Source organism: Bemisia tabaci, chromosome 4 (assembly GCF_918797505.1).
Source record: "Bemisia tabaci chromosome 4, PGI_BMITA_v3".
In the NCBI taxonomy this organism is placed as follows: domain Eukaryota; kingdom Metazoa; phylum Arthropoda; class Insecta; order Hemiptera; family Aleyrodidae; genus Bemisia; species Bemisia tabaci.
This window is the reverse complement of record NC_092796.1, coordinates 45,191,300-45,203,599: the sequence shown is the minus strand read 5'-3', so window position 1 is coordinate 45,203,599 and position 12,300 is coordinate 45,191,300. Positions and strand designations below refer to the sequence as shown.

The 12,300-nt window shown below is 36.4% G+C and overlaps 1 protein-coding gene across 1 annotated transcript; it reads left to right on the top strand.

The window, feature by feature from the left end:
• Window positions 1-2,806: 2,806 nt before the first annotated feature.
• LOC109033276 (uncharacterized) lies at window positions 2,807-10,899 on the top strand. Its single transcript, XM_019045826.2, has 6 exons — window positions 2,807-3,005; window positions 3,947-4,185; window positions 5,225-5,939; window positions 7,227-7,426; window positions 9,117-9,288; window positions 10,433-10,899. The coding sequence occupies exons 1-6, from the start codon at window positions 2,807-2,809 to the stop codon at window positions 10,894-10,896; spliced, it is 1,989 nt and encodes a 662-aa protein (XP_018901371.2). The 3' UTR covers window positions 10,897-10,899.
• Window positions 10,900-12,300: the final 1,401 nt, after the last annotated feature.

Sequence of the window (12,300 nt, the reverse complement as noted above, 5' to 3'; positions counted from 1 at the left end):
ATTCTTTTGAAAATTTTAGGGCATTTGATACGTAACTATGGAGAAAATCCACTGAAATTTGCACGAAAATCTGCACAACCGTTTAAATGTAAAAATTTAAATTGCCCAATAAAATATGGCAATAGCTAATGTGCGGCTTGGTTCCTTTCTGTTTAATGCGATCCAAATAGAAGAATGAAGGTTGGAAAAATATAGTCTCCCATTTTTACAGAGAATGGATTTCACAGTAGGATCCTCCCAAAAGCTCAGTGGTAATGATCCTGTGGAGAGTGCTTGAAACTAGTCATAGTATTGTCATTTCCCACCACAAAATTTATCTTAAATAGGCATAGAAAGGCTTAGTTACTTCATCTTACCCCAATGCCATTAGAACCCTCTCATTGCTAGGTAAGATTACTACTTTAGAGCTTCCAGTAATTTTAGTAAGACATCACAGTGTTGCTGGGATGAACTATCTTGAAGTTATTTAGTATTTAGGAGAAATGGGTTTTGTTTAACAGAAACTCACCAAGTCACATTTCCACCAAAATTTAGTTACAAATGGTTTTAAGCTCAGCCTGTGGAGGCACTTTAGTTTCTCTAGCAGAACATTCAAAGCCCACTGAAGATGTTTAGTTGTCAAACATGGGCTCAACATTAATTTCTTGCCTCCAAAACAAGGCCCTTATCTACAGTGTGTTAAAATAAGCAGAGCTAATTTGGATTTCAACAAAATACGGTATTTTTGAACTGAAGGGCCGAAAATAAGAAAGGAATTTTCCTCATGAAATACATTGGAAACAGTGATAGATAGAACCATATCACAATTTATCTCTGACATGTTATATTTTCAAATTTTCGTGGAGAGGGGGGGGGGGATACTTTTCTTCAATGGTTTCAACCCCCCCCCCCCCCCCCCCCCCAATACCCAAGTGGTTCTTCTAATCGTTTCAGAATAGAGATGTAGAATGAAAACTGTTGACATGAAATTTCATAGGTACAATTTTCAGGGGCTGCTTATGCAACCCAGATATTTATTTTCAAAATATCAAAATTCCATTTATAATGTCTCTATGTTTTTCACGTACTGCCTTCCGAGTGTATGACTGAAGTTCCTAAAATTTCAGACTGTATTTCAAATTTTGCATCTCTGTTCCGGAAAAGAGAAAATGCTGGAATGCTATCAGAGAATTTGCTGAAACATTGCATTAAAATCACCCACATTACTTTTGCTTAATAGTGACCAATTATTGACATTTTTATTTCACAAGAGAATGTATGCACCAAAACTTCAGAACAGTTGCTTTACCTCTTACAATGACCTTCTGAATAAAATATTTTTTGGCGCTCATACGCCCTTTTAACTAAACGGCTCAATTGCCGACGACAGACCCCCGTTTGAAAACCGCGCGACCGGTAAACTTGCAGTGTGACCCTGCTTCCCAATGAAAGGGAACTGAAAGCTCATTGGTATGTGAAACTAGTGTTTTCTTTCTACTCTATTTTATCATTTATACTGTAGCGTCGGATCGAGTAAACTATTTTGCATTATAACATATCCTGGTGTAAAATTTTGTCGATAAAGAAGTGTATCTATAAGGGCACTTCACTTTATGTCTCATCGGAAAGAACTGTGACATAGAAATTTGTGTTGGTACTGTTTGTTTGATTGTTCATCGTGATTTCCCGCCGGTGTGAAGTTAACCTGTTGTGCTGTATCTCGTTCAGTCGTTCCTTCAAGTTTGTAGTGAAAATGGATAAGGAGACGGAAGCATTTATAAGAAGAATAGGTCTCGAGCGGTACGTCGATGCTTTCAAAGGTCAGTACTTAGCATATTATGTTACAATTTATAAAGACTTGGATGTATAGTTCACACCTAGATTTCTGTCTTCGAGTGCTTATCGACATCCTAGCTTTCAACATTTTCATTTGCTTCAGTTGAGCCTTATCACTGTTTGAATAAGCCTCTTCAAGAGGAAGTGACTTACTCATGTTTACCTACTAAGAGAAAAGTTCTCGCCATGATTTTCTTTTGTGACAAGAGCCCATAAGACAAGATACATAAGGAAGGTATACAAACAAGGGCAAAGCTTTGCCTTCTCTGCTTGCATTGCACCTGTGGATTCAAAGGGCAGCCAGGTAATGTGCACTACTTAATTTGATCAACCTAAGGTGAAGTATTAAAGCATAACCTTGTCATATTAATGATACAGATGGTAGAATGTGTGTCCAAACGTTGTGAGCAATCAAGATTTCTCAGCGGTTTGTTGGTTGAATTGCTATTGAATCTCCTCGATCAATGAAGAGCATTGCTAAGATAGGGATTTATTGATCAGGATCATTCGATATCAATTCAGCAACCGAACCACTGGTTTGATGAGTTGAGAAGCAACTCAGGTATGATCCATCAATGAATACCTAATGATGATTCACCATTATAGGTACTCAACATAGAATTTGAAATTAAGGCTATGTTTCTGTTACATTGGAACCATCGATTATAGATGTATAGAACATCACAAGACAAACATACCGGGTGATCCAGACCACCCTTCCACTATCTCTCTCCAAAGTACCACTGACAATTGAGTTTTGAGGGCCAGGCCTGACACAATGGTGGGGATACTGGGTCCATGGTACCGGGGCCTGGGCCCTAGACCCAGTATCCCAACCCTTTTGGCAGGCCTGGCCCTCAAAACTCAATTGTCAGTGGTTCTTCGGAGAGACATAGTGGAAGGGTGGTCTGGATCACCCGGTAGTTACTAAATCAATGTATTACGCCACTAATTTTCCTTCTCCACAAGAAATTCCAATTGATTTGAAACTATGAGTGTTACTCAGTACATAAAGGCTTTTGAGATACTAGACAGTGACCCATGTGTAAGCCCCCGAGATCATCAATACCAATATCCATTAATAACGTTCCAATCTAGTCATTTGTCAACCTTGGAGCAACAACAGTCACTGACCAGATTTTTTGCAACCCTCTTCATGTTCAGTTCTTCTCAATTGCCCAAATTTTTTAGTAAGAGCTCATCAATTCTTTTACAGTGGAGCACTGTAAGTACAATCTTAAACCAGACAAACTTTCAGTTTTCCTTCTTTGCACTTTGGCGGCAGGTCACTGAAAAAAAATCTTGGTTACAATACCAATTCACATAATGGTAACTCTACCGGGAAATAACAGGGATGACGTACAACCGGGAATTCTAGGTAGTTGTTACCGTTTTCTCGGTTAATATGTCAAGAATTTTTTCAGTGTCTGTAATTTTCATTCAAGAATCATCTCTGAAACTTACAGTCGTTAATTTTTTGGAAAGCAAAATCTTGCGTTGAATTATGGATACCAGCAAGTATACTAAATACAATGTATCAATTTCAGAGAGTCGACCCAGTCTCAAGTTTGAGTGGATCCTGAATTTTTTACATCGCATCTATGGGATCAAAATTCCTAAGAAACTAATCTTGTTTAAAATCTCTTACCAGAATGAATCACTTGATATGGATTATCTAAAAATGAACATTTATTTCTGAGGATTAGTGGCCAAATTTTTGGGGTTCCATTTCTTTGACAACCCCTACCAAGTGACAAATTCCCATACTTAAACTCATTCGAAAAAGAAGGTTATAGTGAAAGCAAGCGGTTGCTCAGAATTCCAAATACGTACGTGAAATTGAAATTTTTGAAACGACTTGACTAGTTGCCATTTTGAAACAGTGATAATTTTTGCGAATTACCCTAACAATGAGTTCCTCCTTACATTCATTTTCCTTCCTACCCAGATAGAATCCCAGTAGATAATTTTTAACAAAAGTAAAAAAAAGAAGAAAAAAAAGGGCTCTCTTGTTAATGCTTGTTTGCCACAAATTGCGTTTTTATTAGTTTTTTATACTTCCATGCCTACTACAGCATTGGATAATATCTCCTTTTTACCATGTGTGATTTTAGATGAATTCTAATATAAGTATCTTTCTTGTGCATTTCAGAAGACGAAGTTACCTTCGAAGATTTGATTCTCTTTACTGATTCATCAGCCTCGAAACTCATCCCAAAAACAGGCCCCAGGCTTAGATTTCTAAAAGCAATTGCAGATTTAAAACCTTCAGAATTGCCAAAAAAATTGGAACCTTCGGAAAATTTTAAACCTGTAGAAGTAGCCGATTTGAAACCTCTAACTAAATTGGATCACGTTGTAGATGCGGATGTAAGTATGGAATAATTTGTTTGAGATGCAAGTAAGAAGTTAAGGTGTGACAAAATGTTTGTTGCCAAAAGACTGATGAAACTTTGATATTGTGAACCTAACTAGTGCAAATTCATGCTGCACTAATGAATGAATTAAATGTGAAAAAAACCATGGTGGCTACTACTGCTGTGCTGAGAAAAAATGCCGCATGAGCAGTTGTCATATTTCCTTTGATAAAATACTAATTTATTGGAAAAGTTTTGAAGATTTTACTTCAATTTTTTTCTGACAATTTCCTACACACTTTAATCTGAAATATCTGAACATTTCAAGGAAAAATATTAATAACTTCTTTGAAAAATTGAGAGGAAGTGGCATCGAACCAGAGCACCACTCATCATAATTATTTTTTACAGAAAAATGAGTAAATGTATGCACTATTTTTCAGGGTAGAATGCATGTATAGCTTTCAAAGTGTTCAACTGAAACTAATGCACTGAGTCGCGGAGTTGTAACAGCATTGCACAGCTTTTACATACATTTTTTTCCCTTCGTCTTTTTGGTACGAATAGTAAAGCTGAGGCATTGCGTTAGGTATATATTTTATTATTTATCTACGTAAAAAGTGAAAGCTTTTCACTCCGCTTACGCTTTCTATGTAAGTAAGTAAATATTAAAATGTATACCAGATGCAATGCTGTGGCTCTACTATTTCTACAAAATAATATTTGGTTTATTGCTAGTTATACAAACATGTTTAACTTATGCATACCATACATACAAGTAGTTTTTACAGCGCGCCTGCGCGCTCTGCGACACCTAGTCTCCATTCTTGTCTCCGAACCCAGAGGTCATCCGGTAAATGGCATCTTGTAATTTCATCATGTTACTTTAGTCATACATGTCGCTAAAAACTCACTACTTAATTTGCAACAGAAAGGAATTCTCAGTGAAGAAAAACTTAAAAAGTCATATTCCATCTTCTCAACATCCCCTCCTTTTAAGCTGTTGACTGACCAACAATTTCTCACTAATTTTGTTTTGTTTGTTGAACTAGAAGGAGATTGATGCCTTGTACGAAATTCTAACTAATTCTGACGAATATCCATCAAAGGACGACAAAGGTCCATCAAAGGACGACCAAGGTCCATCAAAGGACGACCAAGGTCCATCAAAGGACGACCAAGGTCCATCAAAGGACGACCAAGGTCCATCAAAGGACGACAAAGGTCCATCAAATAAAACAGGAGATCTCAACGCGAAACCTCGAGAGTTGTACGACAAAGTCTGCAGAGGTATCGGTGCGAAATGCATCGATACATATGAATTGGGAAATGCTTCTCCTGCCGAAGTTAAGGAGCTGCAAGATTTCATTTCTGAGGTTTTAGATGCATCACTTGACGGAAAATATGTCAAAGATGCATTTAAGAAACATGTGGTAACTGGAAAAATTCGAGAAATGTTACAAACCATTCTAATCACTCACATCCAAAATTCTTGCGTTAATCACAAAATTACTCCTAATAAGTTCAAGTATTTGGCATTAGCAGTATCTGCAGCCTTTCCAGGGGAAAGCAAAAATATCTATTATATACCGAAGCCTCCTTCTTCGAAAGATTCAAAGAAAAATATTGGACCCAAAGGCCAGCTCTACCAGAAATATCAATACCGCATAAAGCTTTTTAAGCGAACCGGCTTCTTCGAGAAGCAGTCAAGTGAGAAGCCGTCCGTGTTGAACAACGAACCTGTTGTTAATCTTCTCTCAGAGCTAGGTGAGCAGATTTCCTCAATTTTGGGGGTTATTACTTGAAATAAGTATTGAAAAGGAGAAACAATAAACAATATTTAAGTTTAAGAAATCTTAAGGAAAATAATTATTTATCACAGAAATCTAGCGAGAACAACCAGAACTTTTTTTACTCAAGCACAGCTCGCTTTTGGCATAAAATTGTTGCAACACACCATGCAAAATAAATAAAAAATATCTTTGGCAACATTCACTACTTGAACCATTTAAATAAAAAATAATGGGGTACCTAAAGCGGCAGTGAATACATAACGACGGTGAAACTACCAAACCACGTATCTCGGTTTGCGACGTCGCAGACTTCCTGTCATTCTTTATTTTTTAAATAAAAAACTACTTAACGTCCAGTCTTGAAAATTTCTGTGATTTTTCCTCTTCGTGCGGAAAGAATTCTGTGAAAATTTCAAGGGATGATATTGATTTGGTCTACTTCAAAAAAATAAAATGCGAGTGTAGATTTTTAAACACCGCAAACGAGATACGTGGTTTGGTAGTTTCACCGTCGATAAATAATCTGCTCTGTAGTACGGTTATCCTCAGTCAATCATTGTCGGTGACTTTCATTCTCGTCAATTTGATTGCTTATTGCGAAAAAGAACCAAGAACATTTCAATTTTGCTAAGATATTGAAACTTTGTTTTCCTTGCCAATACAAACTGATCAGCCTAACAAATTAAATATTCACTCCCAATGAACTAAGAATTAAGAAAAAAATTAAATTTGTACTTATAAATTTTTGCATGACTTCAGTAATTTTTTGCAGAGAATGTAAGCTTCACAATCCTAACAACACTGGAATGCTTGTAGGAAGCTTGGAATTTCTTTTTGCAAAGTGCAATCCAATTGATGAGAGAGAAAGAAATAGCTCTTGGAGCAAAAGAAGCCAGGTGAATGCTTGGTTTGAAAATGTAGAAAGTTAGAGGAAGGTTTAAATTTTGCCTTACAGTCAGGAGATATCAGAAAAAGTATGAGAATTTAAAAATATTAATTTATGGAAACATTGTGTCGTAAAAAAAGAGAGGATCAAAACCTGTAAGCTTGGCTGATTTACTCCAAATCTATCTGAGCTGAAGTTATCACTTTGTGTCTTGACTATTTGGAATATTTTTTATCATACATTCTATTCTTTTGTCAGCTCTTCTTAAAGCCCCCCCCCCCCCCCCAAAAAAAAAACACTGCCAAAAGAAAGCGCTATGGGATCAATTTGCATTTCAGTTTTATTTTATTTCATCTATGTTAATCTGTGTTACAGATCCTAGCGTTGATCAAACCAAGTTAGAAGAGGACCATAAATGGGTGCAGAATAGTTACTCCCCTTATGATATTTTTGAAGAAAAGTGGCTGAGCACCATTCATTTGCGACTGAAGCCACTGCACGACAATACTAATCTCCAGATACACCAATATCTGGAAAAATACCCCGTTTATAAAAAGGAAATAGGGGCAACAGTGGTAAGGAAATTTTTAATATACTGAAATAATATAATTTTGTCAGAAGAAACATGATCGTATATAACCTGTCACAGCCACTTCATTGACAAAGGGAGGTCACTTAGTATCCTCCCTAGATTTTGGTCTGAGTGTGGAATGTAAATTGCATCATTTTGTTAGTTTAGGAAGGGGCACTTTTCGCCAGATTTTTGACAATTTTTTTTAACTTTCAGGGCCCATTCATGGAAATGGTAAAATAGAGTCAAGTAATTAGGTACATACGTATGAAAATACTTTTGGCTATACTCCAACCAAAATCTAGGGAGACTTTACTGGTTTGAGTATCATGATTGGAGTGACAGGATGTACTTTAATTGTTTGAATTAATTTGCCTAGAAAATCAAGATTTTATAGAATAAACAACTGAAACTCTCTTCCAATCACCTCATTGCACTATAAGGAGCGTCAGGGTCCCAAAACTGGAAATATTAACCTACCTTAATGCAGGCTAACTCTCCGCTTTTATTTGACACCATGTTATCAATGAGATGGTTTGAGCTGTATCAGTAGATTTTTTTTTTTTAAAGTAGTCGGACTGCAATGAACATTTTTCAATTGGCTCCTCTGTAAATTTTAGTTCTTTTACTTTCGTGTACCTTTTTCTTAAAATCTTGCAGATACAACCTCAATTTGTTTTTATTTTTGATGCCTAATTTTTGCCAGGCAAGCGGGTAAGGATTTGTTTTTGAAATTTTAAAAGATTAATTTTCAGTAAGATATTGAAGTTTGACTTTCATTTTTATTTCTTTTTAACACAAATCTGATAAAAGTGCCAAAAACGAAGTTTACAAAAAGGGTCTCAGTCTGTGTAAAGTTAGGAAATTTTTCTGGAGTTCAAGGGTATTTTCTATCCGGTACAGCCAAAAGCTGGAACCTCTATTCTGCCGGAAAAAAAAAAAAAAAACGCCATATGAACCTCCAGGCGTTGCCAAATTTTCTTTGATAAAACACGAATTCCCGGGTAAACTTATGAATATTTTTCATGTAAATTTGTTTGTATTTTGTTCTAAAGTTCCTGAAAATTTCAAGGTAAAATATTCACGACTTTTCTCCAAAAGAAACATTTTATCAAAGGAAATTTGACAACTCTCGAATGTTCATACGGCGTTCCTCCTTAGGACGGCAGTATTGTATGCTGAGAGGGCATGTCAACTTTACTGAGTGCTTCAGAAGTCAGAAAATTTTAGCACAAATGGACTGCATTTTGCAATTTGGAACTATAAATTCTGGCTCTTCTGGAAAAACACTTATGCATGTGCATAGGGGAACTAATGGCACATATATTGTTTTTGAACCGGGCTAGACTTTATAGTTCCAAATTGCAAATGTTGTCCAAATAGTAAGGCAGTTGTCACAGGCAGTCAGAGAAAAGTCAGGAAATTTTAAGATTTGCTTAATCTTGCAACCCTTATAATAAGTTAAGAAAGTAATTAAGGATTATAATTTTCACCTTCATAATGACAAAATTAGATACATCGAACTCTCTTTATTCCCTTGTCCTCTAAACAAAGAGAAAGAAAAAAATTACTTCACCATCATTCACACGTCACTGAAACTAATTTTGATTTTCTATGTTTGTAATTATTTATTAGATATAGTACCTATCTTATACTTTCTTTTAAAATCTCTTTTTTTCATATCTACTTCTCAGATCAGAGTAGACTTCAACTGCCTCTTCCCAGGAAAAGAAAATGTTTTGGTGACGACGTGGCCTGCTTTAAAGAACATTCTGAAAGTAGTGGCGGTTAAGGCGACTGCTGAGCCGCAGTATAAAACCTTTGTCGACAATGAGTTTCCCCTTTTTGCCCTTCGTGACAGCTTGAGTAAGTATAGAATTCAGGATAAGAACTCATATTTCTGTGTGTGGTTCTTTAAAACTTGGCCCAAATTTCTCATTTTTTTCTCCATTTTTACTGCCAGATTTAAGAATGGCACAGAGCTCAAGACTTGATTGTTCCTTACTACCTTACATAACATATTCATGCATTCGACTCGTCTCTTAAAGCTGACTGAAAATAAACTCATGGGCCAAGTCTGATTAAATGAGAGCTGATGCTTCAAATTGCTACCCCTGTTTTCCTCTCCATTGAATGCAAGGCTATTATGATATGAGAATAAAAAATGAAATATATTTTGAAAAAAACAGTGTTTGAATCTTACTGAGACGTTCTACTGGCCAATTTGGCCAGCTTAATATTTAGGGGCCGACTTTTTTGGAGGCCAAAATGGTTGTTTCTGAAATTATTAATGATGAGAACCGGATGTCTTTTGGCACCTTAGAATCAGGTTTCTCCTAACTGATTACATATTCTCATAAGTGTCTTTAACCCAATTGAATCTTTTATAAGGGGTTCCTAACAGATGCTAGTATCAATTAAGACAGTTTATCGGGCCGTTGTTTTTATAGCTAAGTGAGTAGGAATATTTAGATGCCAACTTTGGTTATGACTTTAATTATTGAGGCGACAAAGAGTAGTATTTAGGTCCATTTTGCGCATGGTACCTGTCAGATTTGAACAGTGTAGAAAAATATCATGAGTAAATACATACAAAGAAGCCGTTTTCACAATACTCTTTGTTGCTCTGCGACACGTAGCCGCCACAGTATCCTATCCGGAGTCGGCACTCCCTCATGTGTAAATGCCAATACCATGTGAAGTCAAGAGGGTATGAGATGTAACCAGCTATATATTCATACCTTATTTTCCTACAATGCTTTCTCTTTTGACTGGATGAGCTACCTAAAGAGTGTGCCGGTAACCCACTCACAAATATACTCGCTTTTATTTGCATAAATCTGCCATTTCGAAATTAAGTGTGCAGATACCACATCTTTGATAACCCCTTTTTCTTTTTTGATCAGTGAGGTCCGGTTTATCAAGGTTTTACCGTAACTAGAAAGAAGGTCATAACTATCTTGTAACTTTGTTATGTTCACTATGTAACTGCCTTTCTCTCTGTTGACAGATGAAGAAGAAAAGTCACTCCTTGCCCTGAGAACTCTACCTAGCCTGTTCGCCCCTCTACCGGGGAAAAAAAGGGAAAAATTTTCTCGCAAGGAAATCGTTGATGACTTTATGCTGTTTGTGCCTTCAGACAATGAAATCGAAATTGAACTAAAACGTCGTGACGAGAAGCTGAAAAAATCTGGCAGACAAGCCCAACCCTTGCCTGTTGTCTCTGGCACCGAATGCCCTCATTGTGCTGTCGTTTTCAATAACTATGTGTATAATGTTGAAACACCCATTGATGCATTAGATTTATGTTTTAAACTGATAATGGTTTTGAACGCAGAGTTTTCACTCATTAGTAATCAGGTTTGGTCCTTAATTCAGCAGCATATTTTCAAAATTACAACACCATTTGATGCTAAAATCCCATCCGTAGAGGCTGTGGCATCCACCTTGGGGCTCATTTCTTCCTCACAGTGATTTCTGTTATCTGGGTTTTATCGCTCATGGTTTTGATTATCCTTGTTTTCCTTGTTTGTCCACCAGAGTTAAATAATTGAATCATTTTTTAAGGAATTTTAGTTCCTTTTATAAAGATGCCGAAGTGTTATTATTGTCAGAATAATTTCCTCACTTTTAAGAATTTTAAATTGCATGTTGTGACCAACCATGGCAAAACCTCGACTGCACCTATCAAATGTGGTGAGCAAGGATGCTGGAAAGGGTTTTCTAAACTCAAGCTCCTAGAAAACCATTACAGTAAATGCCATATTGATCCCATTGAACCTGAGCCTGAAGTTCCGAATGCAGAAGATAATCACTACCTAGGAGATGCTCCTGAGATTAATCTACTTGCTCAACCTCTTGAACTAGAAAGAAATGAGTCTCTTGATATTATAAACAATTTAGATCTCAGTGAGCATGTTTTAAATTCAAGTTCCATTTTCGTTTCAAAGCTTCATTCCCATACCACAATTCCTGCAAATGCTGTTCAAATGATCCTAGATGAAACTGCTCTCTTAACGGCTACTCACATGTCAGTTTTACAGAGCAAAGTGAACAAAGCTTTAAGCACAGAAGGAGGGCCTAGTCCAGAAGATATTTTTGAAATAAATAAAAGCTTTGAAATTCTTGAAAAACCGTTTGCAAATTTAGACACTGAATACAAACGAATGAAGTTTTTCACTTTAAAAGGTATTTTTGTCAGACCTATTTCAGAACCTATTGGTCACAAAATCGCAAAAAAGCGTGTTAAAGGGAGAATTAGAAATCAAATGGTTGATGTTACAGCTCAATTAATTCCATTAGGTCAAGTCCTAAAACTTTTTTTTGAGTACAAAAATATTCTCAATGAAACTGTAGCATATATGAGTGAATTGTATGCTGATAATGATAATTTATCTAATGTAATCCAAGGTAGAGAATGGAAACGTACCCTTGAGAGACTCAGAGCGACAAGAGAAAATGACCTATTCATTCCGCTTTTAATCTATAATGATGAATACGAAGTGTGCAATCCATTAGGAACACATCGAGGAATTAATAAGCTCTCAGCTGTTTATGCCACTGTACCATGCTTACCGCCTACCATTCAGAGCTGCCTGAATGCTATTTTTCTTTGTCTTTTATTTAGAGCGAAAGATCGCACATTGTGCGGTCCTGGTAGGACATTTCATAAATTGATTCAATCATTAAACAATTTGCATGATATTGGAATAGAAGTGGAAGCAAATGGTGAGAAGAAACAATTATATTTTGTGGTTGCACTCATGTATGGTGATAATTTAGGCATGAATCAGATGTTAGGACTCGTAGAGTGTTTCATAGCAAATCATCCATGCCGCATCTGTTGAATGAAAAAATGCGACTTTCAAAAAGCGTGCC